The sequence below is a fragment of the Rhinichthys klamathensis genome, unplaced genomic scaffold (assembly GCF_029890125.1).
Source record: "Rhinichthys klamathensis goyatoka isolate OS25496 unplaced genomic scaffold, OSU_Roscu_1.1 h1tg000359l_1, whole genome shotgun sequence".
NCBI lineage: Eukaryota > Metazoa > Chordata > Actinopteri > Cypriniformes > Leuciscidae > Rhinichthys > Rhinichthys klamathensis.
The window spans coordinates 258,297-278,451 of NW_026606868.1; the positions used below are offsets into that span (position 1 = coordinate 258,297).

At 36.3% G+C, this 20,155-nt stretch overlaps 2 protein-coding genes across 2 annotated transcripts; one reads left to right on the forward strand and one right to left on the reverse strand.

Annotated features, from left to right (window-relative positions):
• The first annotated feature begins 289 nt into the window (after nucleotides 1-289).
• zgc:171704 (Ras-related and estrogen-regulated growth inhibitor-like protein) lies at nucleotides 290-2,310 on the forward strand. Its single transcript, XM_056233052.1, has 4 exons — nucleotides 290-448; nucleotides 565-618; nucleotides 719-795; nucleotides 1,628-2,310. Exons 1-4 carry the CDS (start codon nucleotides 328-330, stop codon nucleotides 2,036-2,038), a joined length of 663 nt encoding a protein of 220 aa, XP_056089027.1. The 5' UTR covers nucleotides 290-327; the 3' UTR covers nucleotides 2,039-2,310.
• Nucleotides 2,311-4,268: 1,958 nt separating this feature from the next.
• On the reverse strand, nucleotides 4,269-17,209 carry plin6 (perilipin 6). Its single transcript, XM_056233111.1, has 8 exons — nucleotides 17,160-17,209; nucleotides 16,420-16,455; nucleotides 14,495-14,693; nucleotides 14,226-14,308; nucleotides 12,780-13,017; nucleotides 10,394-10,584; nucleotides 6,417-6,683; nucleotides 4,269-4,730 (listed from the first exon to the last, which is right to left on the reverse strand). Exons 2-8 carry the CDS (start codon nucleotides 16,441-16,443, stop codon nucleotides 4,278-4,280), a joined length of 1,455 nt encoding a protein of 484 aa, XP_056089086.1. The 5' UTR covers nucleotides 16,444-16,455; nucleotides 17,160-17,209; the 3' UTR covers nucleotides 4,269-4,277.
• Nucleotides 17,210-20,155: the final 2,946 nt, after the last annotated feature.

Consider the following 20,155-nt stretch of genomic DNA (forward strand, 5'->3'; position numbering starts at 1 on the left):
TTGTCGAAAAGGATTTAAAATCTTGTGTTTTGCTCTGTGCGAGTGCGAACAAAACAATCAGATGGCTCTCTTTAGGGAAATGTTCGAGGGCAGTATTTGAGTTGGGTGAAAGAGTAAACACTTGTTGTAAATATCTAATTGTCCTGGCGCTACTTGGTATGACAATCTTTGGAGGTTTGCTAATGCGAACAGATGCACTGTTCTCGGATTGGTTTAAAATCGACTCAACTTCCATAAGCCCCACCCATTGTTTTATGTATGTATGTAGAAGTTGAAGTGGCTTGCTTGCAAAGCTCACACTCAACACTCAAGACGTTCATTGGTGAAATGGTTGTTCTGGTCAAACCGAGTCCTCAGTTGGGTAACATTAGTAAAGCGATGGATGGAAATCACCACAAAGTAGAGGCGAATGTTCTGCTCCTTGGAGCAGAAAATGTTGGGAAGTCAGGTGAGCACAAAATTGAACTTGGCTGTTTGCAGACATACATTTCTGTCATGTTTATATGGTCTGGTCTGTTTTGTTAAGCCTACGAATAATCATTTATTACAACTACTCGTTTGCAGCCCTCACAGTGCGATTTCTCACCAGAAGATTCATCGGAGAATATGGCGATATTGGTACGTCAAATAAGATTTATTATAATGCCATTGATAATGAACAAATAAACTATGTTGTTTATAAAATAGCAGTCTTTAATTTCACTATGCTCTCTTTCAGAATCAATATACAATCATATTGACAAAACAGATGGGCGAGAAATATCCTTAAATATTTGGGACTCTCTGTATCCACAGGTAACGGTTATGATGTATATTTTGTTTGAGATTTTTGCTTTTGAATCCATATAAAATGCATTGTTGGGAATACATAAAGGGGTCAAATAGTGCGTTTTTAATATATTATCAAAGGATAAGTCAACAATAAAATTTAAATCCTTATCTCACTATAGTTTGTCAAAAATATGGCAAAACATTTTATTCTGTGGATAAGATAAAAAAAAAAAAAAGATAGCCCAAATTTAATTTGAGATTTTAAGAATAATAGGTCTTATTTAGTTTCTATATCTTATATTTCTATAGTTTCTAAGTATGTTTTTCATATACATATATTGTGACTGTCAATTTCATAGTCTGTGTTTGGAAAGAAATTAGTGTTTGTAAAATGGTAAGTTTATCTACTTAGTTTACTTTTGTGGTGGGCTCTTTATTATCATAATTATCATATTCAAAATATAATATCATAAATATGAAAATCTGAAATTATTCATACTGTACAAGTAAAGTTTATGACTAAATGAATATTTCTCATTAACTTTTTAAGGTGCTTAAATGCTTGAAATTCATTTGATCAACTATTCAAATTGTACCTGTGAATTGGAGAATGATGGAAAAGTATAATAATCAATGGATTTTTTTTTACTGTATATGTATGTGGGAAGTAGACATGATTATAAATTTTTATCATATTTAATTGTGCTGTAAAAAAAAAAAAAAAAAAATCCCTGATGAAAGACCTTAAATCCAATTCAGGGCATTTTGACAACTTTTATGCATTCATGGAGGTTTTTGGGATCATGTTTTCTAGGTGAGGTTAAGTGATTTAATCTTTGAATTCTGTCTCCTCCAGAGCTGCGAAACAACTGAATCCATCAGTGACAAGCAGCTTCACTGGGCAGACGGCGTGATCCTGGTCTACAGCATCTGTGACCGCTCCAGCTTTGAGGTGGTCCGGCAACAGGTGCAGCTCATCCGCCAGACTAGGAAGCTGTCCGCATCTGCACCGATCATCATTGTAGGGAACAAGCGAGACCTGCTGCACCAGAGAGCCGTGTCGAGCGAGGAGGGCAGACTGTTCGCCCTCTCCGCAGACTGTGGCTTCTTCGAGATCTCGGCAGCTGAAACCTACCACGGCGTGCTTCTGGTCTTTCATGAAATACTGGATCTCATCAAGGAGTCCAGAGCACTGAAAAAGGGGATGGCCGGAATCAAGGGCATAGTCAGAAGTGTGTCCGCAGTGTTTGGAAAGAAATGGGAGTAAAGAACTGAGTTGGGGATGTGAAAGATGAGCATGTTGAAGATATGAAGCCCCTGGCAGCCTAGCGTCTAAACAGCTAAGAAGACCCTCGGCCAATGGGTTTTTGGAATCGAAGGGGGCCACTTTCGCCTTATTAACCTAGGCTACATGGATGGTGGAAAGATAAAGAATGAGATGATAGCATGTTAAAAGTTTAGAGCCCAGCTTTATGGTGAAGAAAGGTAGATTAAGTTTGTTGCAGCAAGATGATAAAAGAAGTTCTGATGAAAAGTGATCCTGGGCTTTGAATTAAGTTGGTCACAGCAGGGTATTGATTTGAACCCGAGAGACAGTCCGGATCGATTGTAGTCCTTGTCAGTTCTCAAAGAATGATCCTTCAGCTCTGAAAAGATGATGTAGATGAATTCAGGTGATCTTCTGCTCTGGATCTTAGATGCCTGAAATATAGAGTTGGACTTTATCCTCTCTGTATTTTCCTCTTCTGAATCTCCGCTGACATTTAGATGTGAATGATTAAATGTGGTAATTTTGAGGAGGCTATGTAAAATGTGTATATACATAGACATTTTATTTAAAATTGTAATTACATAAATTGTAATTTTCAGAACATTGTTTTCTGTGTACTTTCTTTGAGGTTGGTGGTACTATAAATGTTATTCGATGTAAGGCACGTTCACACCAAGGATAATAGTTGTAACTATGAAGTTTTAATAATCATTCTAATTCCATGAGAATAGCAAAGTCTAAAACGCAATTATAACGAAAACCACATGAACGATATAGTCGGAATCATTTTCGGAATGTTTTTTTTCTTGCTGATAAACGCTTAAAATATGGACAGCCAATCAGAATCCATCCGAAGAGCTTGAGCATTTAAAGTGGCAGAACTTTACCATGCCTTGGTGTGTACGCCAATATAGTTATTATTATTTTTCATGTTGTGAACGAGCTAAGAACTGAAGAGTGAGATATGAAGAGTGTCTGTTCATGCACTGTAAACAATGTTGCTGTAATTAGTTATAGCAACTTAAAACTTGTTGAGAACTTAAATATTCGACTAAAGTTAACTAAACTTTAGTAACACGAACACGTAATTTAAGTTGAAACGACACATTATTAAATGTTAAGTTGTGATAAATAATCACAGCAATCATTTTTACAGTGTGTTATTGCCCTGTATTTACTTGAATCTTTCATTTTTGTATAAAAAGTATATGCTGGTTTCAGTTAAAGACCTTTTTGAGATGTTTATATTGCTTGTATTTCAATGTTCGATTTCAATAAAGGAAAAACATTTACCTTTGTTGCACAATTAGCCTTTCATTCTCTGCTCAAATAGTACTCAAAACATCAATAACATTTTATAAAATGTTTTATTACATTTAGAGTCATTATTACATTTGTTACAGGAAAAAAGCACTAAAGGCTGTTAGGATTTTAGCTATAAACGTCCACTTAGTTATTTAACACCATTCCATGCCTGTCTATGTATAACACAGTTCACTTTATGTTTCTACCTTTGTAACAACACATCCTTAATGTTAAAACATAAAACAACCCATGACGAATCAAAGCAACATTAACCATGTAATTTTATCCTCTCCTCTCAATTGAACATGCATGACCTTGGGCTTTGAGTCAAATACATTTTCAAATAGTTAATTTCCAACTGACTAGAATCCTTGTGCCATCCTGTTTCACTCCATTCATCTAACTATCAGTCATTTCACTAAGACAGTCTATAGATTAAACATTGCTTATAGTGTATAAGAACTAAAAAAGGAATCTAAGGAATAAAAGTACATTTATCTAGTCTAAACAAAATGTTGTGTTACATGCTAACAATTATAATATATAGAAAAATGATCATTTCAACTAATCTGTTGAGTTGTTTCTTTGTCTTAACTACTATAATCAGGCCTTCAAAGCTACAAAGCACCACGTATCCAAATGCAAACGGCACTGCAGAGAGCAAATCCATACGGTTTTGATTACATTCTAATACGCATAGCTAAAACAATGCTTTATTTAGCTTTTAAACCGTCTGCACATACTGAATGCTGGGCTAATGATTTTATTTAAAAGTTAGCTTGTAACTGCACAAGATTTGTTTTTGCATAGGCCTACTAGAGACGTCACTGTATGGATTGTTGTTTGAAGGTATGTTTACTGTACTATCCGTAACAGCCTGTGAGCTGCAGCAATCTGTGTTTGAATGATCTGTGATTGCGAAAAGTGGAGCCTAATGTTCTGTGGTTTCCACCACAGGTATGACCTGATCTTCAGATGAAGGGTCAGAGCTCAGAAACTCAAACGCTCGTTGGCTCTGTGATACTAACTGCATAATGGGACCCAGCAGGACCTCGGTGGCAGAGGAACGGCGGCGGATCATATCGGTAGTGGGCACAGCCAGTGTGTCAAGTTCTGGAGGGCCCGAGGGCTGGGAATCTAGCTTCAAACTGCCTTTTCTGCCATTTGCTGGGACTGGGGTAGGAGTCGGAGAGGGAGCTGGGCTTGTTGGAAGCCCGCTGGTGGACCCACAACGGGAACGGGCATAAAGGCTTCTGCGGCGACGTGGACGACCGTCCATGGCTTTGAGGAAGAGGCTGTTTGCAAAGGCACGGCTGGAGGGACTCTCAGGAAGTTCATCTGGAGTTGGGTTGTTTTCTGCATCGAGATCAGAAACCTGTTTCATCTGAGAGAAAAGAGAGGGCAGAGTCGGAAGCTAAGACTCTGATACTTTTGATTCTTTTCAAATCTTTATTCAACAATTTAATTCAGCCAAGGCTTATTGGAAAAAGGCACTTTTAGTGCCTCTCACTGAAAATAACATCCCACCTCTAAACCCTAATTTAAACCATGACCGATAGTGTTAACAAAAGTGCATTTGCTGAACAACCATGCCGTTTAACGTTTTGAGCTGCTTTATCGTGACTCGTTTCACAGACCAAACGAGTGACATAGGAACTGCTCAAAAATAAGTCTTTATTATTCGATAATTGCCCCTGCAATCATAATTTGTGTAAATAGGAATAAAAGTAGTTGGTGTTTTACTGCCACTAGTGGTCATTTAATGTATGTACATTTTTTGGAGAATAATTTAGTAGGTAGAAGCACGTTTTAGATATTAACATTATTAATTATCATTCAATGAATAAGAGATTATTCTAATGCCTACATAGCCTCACATATATTTTTGTGAAATACTTGATTTAAAAAAAAACTGTTTATGCTGTCTTTGTTTAAAATTAAAATGCCATTTTGCTAACCTTAGAAGATACAAGGGTTTATAGACCACAAAATCCAGATATTACCAATTTGGTCTGAGCATCAAGCCCATTTAAATTAACTCTGCAAATGAATAGAAGTGATTTTAGACCATAACAGTTCTTATATGTGATTGAAGTTTAATTAAGCTGTATAATGGCCTGAAAACATTATGTACCTGATTTTCAATTGGATACTGTGCTAAAAAAAAAACATTTGAAAAGAAGCACAGTAACATAAGAGAGAAAATAAACCAGGCCATGGACTGTTTCATGGGCCAGCACGGACTATAAAACACAGATTTACTCATTTAGTTTTTATGGGAACATAGAGTGACATATCTTGCTTGGTTCATCCTATCAGTAGTACCCTAGTGAAATAAAACCTATACCAAAATGTATTTAAAATACCTGTATTTCGTACTATGCTACAAATCCATTAATATGTTTATTGACATATCGCTTGAGACTTACTGTATAAATATTATAATTAATTTTTATTTTGAGTACTTCTTTATTGCACAATGCACATTTCTTAATATTAAGCTTAAAATGTGTTTAATATCACTATTAGTAATGATAATATGATCACTGTGTAAGATCAATGTAAGATATTTAAAGTATACCTAAAGTATACTTGCAATAGTTCCACTTTAGCACAATCAAATATACTTTGATTGTGTATAGTATATCAAGTATATCTTTAGTTGACCTATTTCCTAGCACTATTTCCAGATAACTAAAGTGCATTTAGTACAAAATTAGTTCTTCCAAGTATATCAGTTTAGTATACTAAAAGTGAAATTGCAGGGTATTTATAAGTACATAAATATGTATCTGTAGTATACTTAACATAAAATAAACGTATTTCAGATACATTTTGGTATATTTATTTTTCACTAGGGTAAACAGATGTGTTTGGCCAAGAAAAATAATAAGAATTTGATCTTCAGACTGATTATTCTGCCTTTGAATTAGCTTCATAACTTGATTCTAGAGTGTTCTTTATCACTCGAACATCTTCTTGTATGTTTTATTAACAGAATTTGTCCATTAGAACTGGTTCCAGAATGTTGCATTTGTGTGTGTGTGTGTGTGTGTGTGTGTGTTCTCACCAGGTCATAGAGCGGGGTGGTGTTGATGAGCAGCTGTATGAGAATCTGACCCAGTTCCAGTAGGTCGTTCATGATAGTGCGTACCTGAGTAGGTAAAGCCAGTATCTGTTGTACAGGGGGCAAAACCTTCAGTGCCTGTATACCTGATGTGAGCTGAGCTACAAGCAGAGAACGCAGCTCCTCCCCACGATGCACCTGAGACGCGTAAAAAGACAGAAGCAGCTGCAGCAGGGACTCCAACATCTGCATCAACTGCGTTAGACCCACCTGAGCATGACAAATTACAGACAATACCTAATTAGGAAACCAGTGACAATGATAGACCTGAAACTGACACCATTAGGCATTAAAAAGCAAATGTGGCAGAACAACTGGCCACATGGGCTGAGGAATACGCAGAACTTTAATTCAGTCACGTTTTTATTGCTGAACCTAGTGGCCTGGAAACGGGGCCTAATAGTTTGATCAAGTGGCAGTAATGACTCTATTCACAGACCAACATAATGCCTGCAGGAACGTGAATGGGCTTTTGCAAGATACACTCCCTGCTCTGTGCAAATAAATCAACAAACAACAGAAACTGCAATTGCAATTGCTGTGAAAACTGGTATTGTCAGTCACAGTTGGGGTTAATTAAACTTTATCAGACTAACAAAAGAAACAGTCCAACATTCTTTTAGACCAGTTATCCTAAATAATTTCATTTCATCATGTCCTATTTTTAAATGTCCTTTTTTGCTTTTTATTCTTCTTGTCTCGTTTCATTTGACCTTGTTTAACTGTTCCCATGGTCACTCAATCATATATCCACTACAGTTTAGTGCTTTAGTATAGAATTGCTGTTTAGTTTGTGAACAAATCAGTGTTTTGAACAAATCTTTTAAGTGAATGAATCTTTTGAGGGCAGATCAATATTTGTTGGGCAGAAAGAATTATGAATGTGTAAAAATAATTGATGAATATATACCTAAATTGAAAAAAAAAAAACCTCTTTCTGTAATCTAGTAGAATTGTAGACATGCTAATCTTAATAAGGATGATACGACTCAGATTAATCAGTTAAGTAAATGATTCAGTGACCCACTTGTTGCTACCTACTGGTGTAACAAAGTAATTTGCAGAAAGGGTCACTTAATGAACCAATGAACAAATCTTTTGACGAATGGATTCAAAAGATTTGAATTACTAATATTAAAACCACTAGAATATCATTTAGTTTGTTCGGCAGCGTTTGTGTAAAAAACTTGGTAAAAACAAAATACATTTGAACCAGTTGTGACAAATAAACAAATTACGTTTTGAATAACAGAGATTTTGAACAGGGAAATCGTACTGAAGTCTAGTTTATTAACACAGACCACCATGCCACAAGCAGCCAAACTCTCACGTGGAGCTTCATCTGAGGCCAGCCAACGTGAGCGTGAGTACACAGTGCAAAAGAACAGGCCCAGCAGACACAGTCACAAACAGTACTGATTTGGCAGCAGGAGCCTCCAACTATTGGTGGTTAATTTAGGTGAAGGATAAAGTGGGTCAGCCAAATTAAAAGGTCCTCTCTGTGTTCTCAATTCCCATTGTCTTTGGGCCACCACCTCATCGCCGGTCCACTGCACAGCCCGTGACCAACACGTGAATTACTGTAGGAGATTATGCTGCCAAGTCTCACTGTTGCATGTGTCTCTGACAGCTCAGCATCACTACCGGTAGAACACAGACTGTCACTCACATTTCTGCAGCCCAGGCTCTCTGGGGCGTCTTTTAGAGTTTGTTAATGAAGACTCTTTTGAACACGGTGCACTGGAGCTTTCGTGCTCTCAGGTCCAATTACCCTCCACCCTACTGCTGGGAAAGCACAGAAGGACCCTGTGCAGACAATACTCCACCTTGGCCCTTTGATCCTCAGCACACAAACTCGTCAACTCATACAAAACATGTCTGAGATAGGCCATGTGTCTCTAACAGGTCAGTTGAGGTAGGGTGTATCTGGTGTCTCTATCGACATGAGAACAAATACAATTTTGCAGAGCTGTGGTGCACTCTATGCTTCAGAAATGGCACTTGTTAGATTCTTTTGATTAAAGATACAGGAAAAAAGTGTAATATTGTGAAATATTATTACAATTTTAAATAACTGTTTTATATTTTAATGTAATTCATTCCTGTGATGGCAAAGCTGAATATTCAGCAGCCATTATTGTAATCCAGTGTCACGTGATCCTTCAGAAATTATTCTAATATGCTGGTTTTCTGCTCAATAAATATTTCTTATTCTTATTAATGTTGAAAACAGTGGTGGTGCCTAATATTTTTTGTGGCAACTGTGGATAAATTCAGAATTCTTTGATGAATAGAAAGTTTAAAAATATAGCATTTATTTGAAATGAAAATTTTACAATGTAAAATTCTTTTCTGTCACTTTCGACCAATTGAATGCATTTAAAACTAGACGTATATTTGTTCCCTAATGCAATCTCCAAATCTCCTCATGGGTTAGTGGGTGTTCAAGTCATATGCAGTGACTGCCAAACGGCACGTAGCATTAGGTCCCACTGGGTTTTCAGCTCAATCATGACCATCCTCTCTCTAAACAAGCACTACCATCAAAAGCACTGCTGCTTGACTTCTTGATTTCAGCCTTGATTTGTAGGGAACAAAAAACGGCCTTCCTTTTACGCAAACAGACACGTTCCATCATTTATTTTTATAGGCATTACGACTCACTAAAAGACTCACTAATATGCTGGACTATAAAATGATGAAGTCTGATGATAAAGACTCTATCTAGCCTAAACACTAACTTTAATATGAAGAAGTGTACAAATGAGTGACTATGACAAAATCTGAGGTAATAAATCTACTCCACTACTAAGTGACTAGAAGCATAAATGTAAAATAATACATTGTAATAAATTCTATGTAATCAATTTGGTACAGTGTTGTACAGTGTAAAAAAGCTCATTTATAATGTTTCAGCTCATGTTGTAATACAGCTTCTCTCGCCTTCCCCATGTCCTTTCCAGCTTGCATGTGTCTCAGGGGTCATAATTTAGAACAAGTAATTGCTGTGATTTTATATGCGAGTGAGGGCGAGTCTGCAGACTAGACAGGAAGCCCCGAGGGTGGCAGGGCAGCGTGAATGACTGCAGCATGGTGAAGCGGCACGTAGCGTGTCTATTTTAACTTCATACTCAAAGAAGAGGGGATAGGCTATAGTTTGAGGACATTTTGATGAGGCACTCCCTGTCGATATCATCCTGTCAGTGTGTATTGTTGAGTCTCTCACCAAGGAATGTCTGCATCTATAGCCTACTTATTTTGTGAGTTACTCTTAGTCGTGACTCACATCTTGGGTCTCTTTCAGTCTTATTTTAGTATCATTGAGGTGCTATTATAGTTTTTTATTAATAATTTGAATTAGTTTTTATTTTCTGTTTTCATTTTAATTTTAGCATTTAAAAAAAGTCTAAATTTCTATTTTCTATAAATCTATTCATTAATTTTTATTTCAGTTTAGTTTTAGTTATTTCAGTACATCAAGTTAAACTAAATGTTTTCTTGGCAACTGGCTGAAATAAAATACATTTCTGTACATTTTATTTTGTTTCAGTTAATGTTTATTTTATTTCAAGAAATGAAAATGGTTTTATGGTTTTAGTTTTAGTTAACTATAATAAACCTGGTCTCTTTGAAGGGCCAAAGTCTTTTTTATTCTTCTGTGTTGGATAGCCAACTGAAAACATTTAGATTAAAGTACGAATATTGTTAAATTGGAATATGAAAACAACGAGCTTGGTTCCCCATTATCAGTGTGACATCTTTCAGAAACTGATACCTACATGAATGTTGTTCGGAGCCACTGAGAAGCAGTTAGTTTGGCGAGAGAGTATTTGTCCCATTCTCAAGAGTCACTGAACAGAACTTTTAGTTAAGATAAGGTCAAAGATTTAGTGATGAATTATTTCTGTACATGGGCCTACCGTTTCAGCAGCTGCCCCCAGCATCTGCAAAACACTGTCCACTCTTTCTCTCAGCTTCATCAGTCTGTGGTACAGCTGAAGGTACAGGCACAACAACAGGCTACGGATCCGCGTCCACATCCGAGGCTCTTCTTCTTCATCATCATCATCCTCATCTTCATAGCTTTGCACTCTTCTCTCCCACTCACGACCTGCAAGATGAGACAAAGTGCTTGTGATTTTAATACAACCACCGATATTCAGATTTCAACTAAAAGAGGCTCTGCTTAGTCTAAAACTGAACACTGAGCTTAATTTTAAAAAAGCTGATTTGATGAAATATTATGTATATTCTCTGTATCCCTCTGAAAGTGAGATGGTGCTAAAGCAGGGGTTTTCAAATTGTGGTCCAGGGAAATCAAATTGTGTGCCTCAATGGGGATAAAAGATCAGGGATTTTTTTTATATTTTATTTTTTTTATATAATAATAGATATAAATAAACAATAGAAATAAGTTACAAAATTTAACATTATTGCAGTTTTATTCTGATTTCTAACGACTGGTCTTAAATGATGAGATTAATGGCTCTTTAGTTGTGCTAAAGTACTTGCAAAACAGAAGACCAGTTGCGCCCCCTTGTGGTTACGTTTTGTGTACGCGTGAAATAAATGGTAAACCTTCTCTAAAATGTTATTTCATGATTATTTCCAGAGCCGGACAGTAACGGAGTACATTTACTTGAGTACAGTACTTAAGTACAATTTTGAAGGATCTGTACTTTACTTGAGTATCATTTTTGGGGAGTACTCATGACTTTACTCAAGTACATTTGAGAGGCAAATATTGTACTCTTTACTCCAATACATTTCTATCCATAAACGTGAGTACCCGAGTAAAAAAAAAAAAAAAATCTCGGAAACCCTCAATTTGTTGTTTCCCTCTCAAACGTGATTGGATTGTGCAGGCGCCACTGATTGGGACAGCCTATCAGCAATCACCTTCAGCTTTCCACCAAAGTCAACTCCATGGTCAGATTTTATATTACACATTAATGTAAGCCAAGCATTTGGTTTGATGTTCTTGAGTATGTGGTGTGTTTAACACAGTCAGGTTCAAATGTGGCAGTGGCGTACCCACGAGGGATTTCTGATTTCTTAAAAAAAAAACTTCAGGAGGCAAAATATTTTACTGATTGTGTGAATTACACTGCACAAACCAAAAATAGGCTACTACCCAGCGAATGAAGAAGGGTTGGCGCTCAGTCTCCACAGTACATAAAATATTAATTTTGTTTTATTTTATTTTTCGGGTTTGCATTTATGAGGAAAAAACTATGTTATGGACGTGTTCTCCGTTACGGACGTGAGCGTTCTGAAAGCGGCATAAAAAATGCTTTAAAACTTTCACAGAGACATCAAACAGAAAACACAAAACCTTTCTTTAACCTGAATTTCGTTTTGCATTAATTGTATCTTAATTTTAATCAATGTTTCATCAACCAATTGCCTGGGTTTAATAAATAAGAAGTAAATAGCAGACGATAGATAAGAAATGGAGGCGCCGGCACGTGAACTGGATCTCGTCTCATAAATGAACCGAAACTCCGTGTATAAGGTAGCCTACTTGCCTCTCACAGACATGTCTACTTTTAAACAGAAAAATTCAAAACGAAAGAAAACAGACTACAGACTGTTCTCTGCTTATGTAATCCGTATGAAATGTGCATTTCTCTCTGGCGCGTCCACTACTGAAGATCGCGAGTCAGCATCGTCAACTTCATCTAGCCGACACTGACAAAGAAAACACTTGTTTATTAACAAGTGTTTATTAATAAACAATTAAAATATCTCCTTGCTATATTTTACATATTCATAATCATTCCTTTTGCCGGTTCTTTGTGACAGCTTTTAGGTGCTTTATTGGCAGCGCCACCCTTACATGTGGTGTGTGTGTGTGTGTGTGTTGTCCCCGCATTTAAAGATGGGACCCCCCAAAATTTTAATTAAATTAAATAAAGCAACATGGTAGATGAAAATGACTTGATTTTACTTTCAATTCCTTTTACATTCTCCAAGGTATTAACATTAACATTTTTCATAACTCCATGTAGGACGTTTCTGTGCATAAATGTAAGCACTGTGGCAGTAGATTAGTAATGCAATATTTAGAAAATTTACTCTTGTACTCTTGATACTCAAGTACTTTTAAAAACAAGTACTTTAGTACTTTTACTTAAGTAGACATCTGAATGTAGTACTTTTACTTGTACTTGAGTAAAATTTAGCAAGGGGTATCTGTACTTTTACTCAAGTAACAAAGCTCTGTACTCTGTCCGCCTCTGATTATTTCAGATAAAAATGTGTCTCCCGTCTCAGTTCAGATGACTCCGTGTCACACTTTCTTACGCAGCGTGGGTGGCAGAGGTAGATAGTACGCCACTGCCGCCTCTGACTGAGTGATGAGCTCATCCAGGCCAGCGGTGATCACGCGCCCTGGTGCTGAATCCTGAGCTTCCGCCAGGAGGCGCCAGCTGAGCTCTATCACTTCATCCCACCTGTTCACGGCCCTGTCCAGCTCATCGTTTACTCGAGACTGTGCACCATCCAGCCTCGAGAAGAAAGCATCCTTTAGATTAGCAACCACCTAAGAGGAGAGAAGACAGGCAGGAGAGCACCAAGAGAGTAATGGGGTAGAAAAAACATCGAGATAACAGGTTCGGTTAGATAAACTTATCTAACCGAACCTGTTATCTCGATGTTTTTTCTACCCCGTAAGTTAACAACACACAGAAGTCAAACAAAGACACATTAAAACAGAAATAGCCACAAATACATACCTAAAGTTACTTTTGTCCTACTTTATCTTAGTAAGTTAGGTAAGAAGTTAATATATATACAGTATATATATATAATATACTACATTTAAACCGTTTTCTTTTAACATAGTATGCCGTTTCAAATGGTATTTCAGTATCGTCGTTAACCTAAAAAAAAGTGCGCGAAAAGTCATCTGAACTAGTAGCTGCTAGCTAACCATAACAGCAGAACATTGACGAAACAAGTACGATAGGCCTACTGTCATTATTTATCTATTTTGGTTTACGGGTCAAATATATTACAAAAAAGGTTTATTTTTTATTTTTTAAATCTTTTTGACTTTTGACCCCTTAAAAAAAAACAAAGGTGCTGTCATGTGATGTGTTATAATACCACGTGACAGTGTCAAACCAAGTTCTGCATATTGTAACACTTTCTTTCAATATCAGTACAGTAGACATATTCTGATAGCTCATAATCGATTATTATAACCTTCTGTTCAAGACCTTTAATCACTTTATTTGAACGTGTGCTCGATATGTCTAATTCAGCAAGCCCAGATGTTTTGTAGAACAAACAAAAAAAGCACTAATCTGTAGTAAAACATAAACCATCAGCATCAGCCCTTAAAAACTACTCATGCACACAAACAAATAATAATTGATTAGCGAAGGCTACTAATAAGTACTTACTCTCTTAAAAGGTTAGTTAAGCCAAAAATGAAAATTCTGTCATTAATTACTCGCCATCCAAACCTGTAAGATCAAACTTACCATATTACTAAAGGACATGTTAAGCAATAAAATAATTTTAAAGTATTTACTTTTGTTTATGTGCAAAAATGTAATAATAATTTCTTATTTTAATTAAGTTAAAAAACTACAAATTATTAAAATAATGTAATAATTCTAATAATTCTAATTTAAATAATTTAAAACTCAATGAATTTTGTTATTTAAAATAAATTGGTTGGCTTTTACCAAACGGTCAAGATATGGTAACTGCCACACGGTTCTTGCACTCTCAAGCACTCACCTCATCTGTGGGCTGTTGGAGGATAGGGAAAAACTTCTCAAGTTGCTCCAAACCCACCAGTGCAAAACTGTTCACCGCCTCAACTGCAAAGGCCCACATACAATTAATTCACTTTATTATTCTTAAAGACTTGCATGTTAAATTATGTTTTAGCAGTATATCTGTTTCTTTTGTCCAATTATGTCTTTACTATGAGCATTTTGATTTCCATAAAAAAAAAGTATGCCATTTCAGTGTAGAGATACCATATATAAACATGTGGGACTCACTTTCTGGTTCTAGGTTCAGTAGCAGAGGTGCTGCTTGTTGCAGAGCTGCTGTGGATGCACTGCGGACACCCAGCTCTGCTACTCCTCCCACAAACCCGAGCAGCGGATAACGACCTTTCACGCCCATGTAGATGGAAAAGGCCTGCTGCAGCGCTGAGCTGATGAGAGGCAGTTTTGCCACACGCTTCAGCACATTCCCCTGCAGAGGCAAGTCAGTGTCTTATTGAACATGGTAGTGATGAATTACTAATTACTAACGTCACCCGAATCTGCTGCTAAAAATAAATCATCCACCCGCACCTGTGATTTTCACTGTTTTAGATATCCACACCCAACCAGCACCCAATCGACACATTACAATTATTCAAATACTCAGTGTTAAGAGTGATGATATGGTAATATCATGATATTAATGGATATTATCATATTATGGTAATGTCATCATATCATATTAACATCATATTACACTGAAGTAGGCTGCTTTTAAATTAATATGTATTTTAAGTAAAAGTTGTTTCTTTTGCAAAATTGCATTTCCGTAATAGCTGTCCTAAACATAGGCTTTACTCACTTCAAACTTAAATTTATTTAATGTCCCTGTTACCGTCACTGCAACTTCCCAATTCCACACACAAGAAAGAAATTAAAAACATTCAGCCCAAATAAAGGCTGGATATAGGCTTTATTAGTTTGTCATATACACCGCTTCACAGCCCGTTGCATATAACATACTTAACACTTGATTCGTCCTGTTTAAAGCTGCAGTCCGTAGCTTTTCCTCTTTGTCGCCATCTCTCTGTTCGAAATCTGTAACTGCAGTGATTCGCGGAATTATCATCTTTACGTGGGTTGTAAATCGGCATGAAACAGCGCGGATGAACACAGTGTTTTGAGGCGAGTGCTGCTGTCAGTCACCGCGCTGTGTGGATACTGTCATACAGAATCACAGATTCACTTTTTGAAAGTTTGACCAACATAAGAATTTTCATAAGAAAATGTCTTCTGAACAAGTAAGTAACATCGATTTTTGTTCTGACCAACTAGGGGGGAAAAAGCATTCGACATGATAAGCTTCGTTAAATTTAATCTTCGTTAAATTTACAGCAACCGTGCAAATTATAGCCTACTTTGTTCTCAAATTGTTCATGTTAACAACATCAGCATTGCGTGACTAATGTTAAATTTAATGTGTTTTATGATTACCTGTGTAGTTCAGAATTCATATTCTCCATAATAGCAAAACGAGAAAGGCACAACAAAGGAAACTCCATAACTGTGTGAATTAAGAAAACGTACTGTTACACGATTGAACTATTGAAATGTCTTACTTGTTCAGCAGAAAAAAGCTCTTCTTCCGTTTTGAACCCCTTCAAAACACGGAGTTCACGCACTTTTCAAAAGCCCCGCCGATGTTTAAATCCTTGTGTTCGCATGAGACGGTTTCTTTCTCTTTCTCTAGCCACCTTAAATCCGAAGTACGAAGTCTTTTGGGTTTTATAACTGCTGAATCTCCAGTTGACACTGATGATTGTTGTTTGGATCTTTCTGGATGCCATAAGTTTAATTATGTAAAGTGCTGCGAGAAAAGCCTATCTCTATATCTCGTCACGCGCAGTATAGCCGGCTAGCCGAAACTCCTTCTTTATGTGTACAGATGTGACGTAATGACGCAAAGACATGCTCGAATTTCCCGCGGAAACCCACCAGTACCACTGGAATTAAAATCATTATTACAAGCTAACCGCTTTGAATCTAGCTATGGCAAGCAGATAGTTTTGACCACTGGCAGAATACGTTTTTTTTAATATAATTATTTTGGATTATTTTTAACTTAAAAAAGTTACGGACTGGAGCTTTAACTATTTAAGTAAAACGCTATTTAATGCATCACTAGTAGTGTAGAGTGACAATGCAAGAAAGCTCACCTCACTGTTTCTTGTTCTGGACATGTCTGCTTTGCACTGTTGAGGCAGAGCAGAGAACATACAACATTCAATTGTCTTATTAGAGTTTCTATTCATTTAATTTCTTCATTTTTACTTCTGTTTTGGGGAAGAGTAGAGTAGATGGGTGAATATAGATTCAAATATCAGCGTATTAATACCAAACAGTAGGCACATTCTTCTGACATCTGACAACATCATTCAATTTCAACTACGTCAATACTGATCTGTATTTATTCATTTGACCTGCCCATGCCAAGTCAGATGATGTCACATGACAATACTAGCCTATGTTTGACACAACCTCGCTGCGGAAATTTTATTAAGCTTTCTAACCACACAGGTCAAAAATGACGTAGCATTCAAACAGTGAAACAGTGTCATGCAACGTCAGTAATTATTGTGGTTAAATAATGGCCAAAAAACCTTCCCGCAGTGAATAATGTTGTGAGATGAAACAGTTTAGAAGGTTGGTTTAGAAGCTGTCATTTGATCACCGGTGCCCCTAAAATGTCATTCCTGACCTCCGACCAAAACCAATGGAATCATCCAAAAACAGGCTTTTTAAAAATGTTTTTGAAGTCTCTCGAACATATCTTTAGATCAAATGAAATCCACATATCAAAGGGTTTTTCAGAATGTTATCTCATGGAATAAAATCCAACTGTGTCAAATCTGATCAAAGCATTCGCACAGGCCCGTTTATAATCAGATTCACTTACTGCACAGAGGGGCCACTCTTACAGATCCCAGTGGAATCAGCACTGCTGCTGCTGCTGCAAAAAAAAAATTTAATCTGAATTAAAAATTACATTTATGACAATAATCACAACAAAGAACATGCTTATAATCGGCCTTAATAAAATGGGTCTTTTGTGTTGGATTAAATTGTTTAGTGAGTGAAATAGGTTAAAAAATAATTTTAAGATCAAATCCAGACTTGTAAAGCTTGTGTGAATTTGAAACAGACCAGTGATCATTCTGGTAAAGTCTCCAGTGCTCCAGGTCATGTTTGCCTTTCATTATCTAATAAATATGATGCATGGGTAGCTGATCCCTGGTTAGACACCTGTCTTTGCTGACAATTACAGTAAACCAAAATAATCAACTTCTCTCAAATACTTTTTGGATATCAGCAATAGTTATGACAAAATACATTTAAAATGTTCCATAAATTATGTTATAAAAAATAATAAATATATTATTTTGGGCCATTATGGATAGATGATATACAATAGACACGTGTTTATTAAGATTACATTTTAAAATACACAGTACCATCTGCTATATTTAAACTGTTATATTTAAACAAATGAGCCCATTTCTGAGAGTTAGTTGTGTGACTAGAAATTGTGCGTTTCTCACGCTTTTAGTTATTTTCAAGCAGGCAGCAAAAACGGTCAAATCAGAAACAGTTCTTACCTTTAAGATGATTGAGTCCTTTGAGATGGTAAAATGTAGAAATAAAAAAATATCTTTTATAGATATTTTTCACAAACCCACTACTTGCCCTTTCTATTAGGTCTCAGTCCTTGTCTGCAGTGTCTGAAATCAGGGTTTTGTTGGATGGTTTTGTCATTTTTCATGGTTGGTGCATGTGATGCCCCTCATTTAGGGTGCGGCCAGTCCACGCATGTCAAGATGTTTCTATGGTGTTGTTTGCCAGTTTATTGGTTTACCTAACAGTGACAAAGACATTCTTGTGTCACAGAGTGTGTTTCTCTGACATTCCTCACATCTGCTCTTTGATTTACTCACATTAATGCAGATGAAAAATAGTCTAGGACTTGTGTGGGGTATCATGTTTATACCAGAATTAACTTTGTTCCCTAAAACATGTGGAAGGACAAAGTATATCAGTTCGAATCATTATTGTAATCAACAGACAAGTAGAGTTGTATAAATGTATTAAATTAGGTTTCCTAAACTAGGTTGTGATGTATGAATATGTCTGCTGTGTACATAGAGTCTAGTCAGATATGTCTAGTCAGTTATGATTTTAATGTCACAGTCCAAAAGTTTAATGGGTGTTCAGCCCCCTTTATATCAGCATTCCTGTTCTGATTCAGAAATTGAATGACGAGGAATGGACTATACCAGAAGCTTGAGGTTTCTTCTGAGAAAATCAATCTTTCATTGGAGATGAGGTACATTAAGGTCATCTCACATTGCCATGTCATAATTGAAATCCTTCACAAAGGCTCTCTTTGGAGAGTAATGTATTCTAATATCCGTTTGTCTCAATTCCCAACTAAAAAAGTTACTCAGTAAACTGGACCTTTTAATAAGTGTAAACAATCGTTTGACAATTTCAGCCTGGGAATTTCTCCGACTTTCCATGAAGGTTTTGTAGCAAAAGAAGACACTATTATTTCATTTCCAAGGGGAAATAAACGTTTATTTAATTTCATTTTAATTGACGTCACTGCTCACGCCGCAGATATTTGCTTTGGTTTAGCTTTAATGCCATTCATTTTCTTTAAGATTCTTTAAAAGTAAAATCTGTATGAGTGTCCTTCTGTTGAACTAAAAAGAAGATATTTTGAAGAATGTTGATAACCAGACAATTGATGGGCCCCATTGACTTCCATAGTATTTTTTTTTTCCTACTATGGAAGTCAATGGGGCCCATCAACTGTTTGGTCGTCAACATTCTTCAAAATATCTTCTTTTTAGTTCAACGGAAGAAATAAACTCTTACAGGTTTGGAACAACTTGAGGGTGATGACAGAATTTTCATTTTTGAGTGAACTATCCCTTTAATATTGACATATTTTGATTTTCAAAAGGTCCTTGTTTAATTTTAAATCACCCATCTCAACCAAATATAGTGAAAAGAGTGAAAATATATTAGAGAGAGATATTCACTTGTGTATCACGTTTATTTTGCACATTCAGTGGGTGTTAAGAACACTAACATACAGGTGGGTGTGTAACATTAGCAGAGATCTCACAGCATTTTGTAGTACATTATACGTCAAATATTCACAAGATATATTTTTTTTAGTTTGCACTAATACAACATTTTTCACAGTTTCCTGCCAATTTATTTTTGAACACCAAAGCGATTGTTTAGGTCACAAATGACTTTGTCCTTTTGTTTTTTCCCCCTTCTTTTTTAAAAATTATTTTATTTAATGTTGTTTCTCACATGGGTTGATTCTTTTAATATCTTTCCATTTTGCCATACCAGTGATCTGACACAAAGAAGTGTCTTCTACATGAAATACATTACTGGGTGGATAGAGTGCACTTTTATACAGGGAGTGTGAATTTAGCATGTTAGAAGCTTGAATGGAAAGAAGCATTTTTTCCTTCTAGAATTACAGTTTAGAATCTAACACCTCTATGATAGAGAAACCATGTGCCATACGACCAGCTGACTGCTAGTGGCTAGTTTGTGGGGAATTAAGTGGGAATGTTTGCAATGTATTTTTGAGAAATGACATTGTGTTCTGAACCTCCCAGATCAGTGATGGTCCCTGCTCTGCTGGATCTGTTGAATCCTGGGCAGATTTCCTACTTGGCATGGGGATCAAGAATTTAAAGGATCTGGTTCCTGTTCTGATTGCTGAATGGTCAATTAACAGTTCTTTTTAAGTGTTTTTAAGGAATAAATATTTTAGAAAAAATGCATTGCCAAATTATCAAATAATTTAAGTAATAAATACATTTAAAACAATTCTTGTCATCTTTTTAAGAGGCAGCATAAATGCAG

Bases quoted from the DNA above. Each gene is read 5' to 3' on its own strand.
- zgc:171704 (XM_056233052.1), top strand. From the start codon at position 328: ATGGTTGTTCTGGTCAAACCGAGTCCTCAGTTGGGTAACATTAGTAAA. The intron at 619-718 runs GTACGTCAAATA...GCTCTCTTTCAG, and splicing joins CGGAGAATATGGCGATATTG to AATCAATATACAATCATATT. The intron at 796-1,627 runs GTAACGGTTATG...TGTCTCCTCCAG, and splicing joins GGGACTCTCTGTATCCACAG to AGCTGCGAAACAACTGAATC.
- plin6 (XM_056233111.1), bottom strand. From the start codon at position 16,443: ATGTCCAGAACAAGAAACAGTGAG. The intron at 14,694-16,419 runs GTGAGCTTTCTT...TTGCCTCTGCAG, and splicing joins CCAGAACAAGAAACAGTGAG to GGGAATGTGCTGAAGCGTGT. The intron at 6,684-10,393 runs GTAGGCCCATGT...TGTCATGCTCAG, and splicing joins TGGGGGCAGCTGCTGAAACG to GTGGGTCTAACGCAGTTGAT.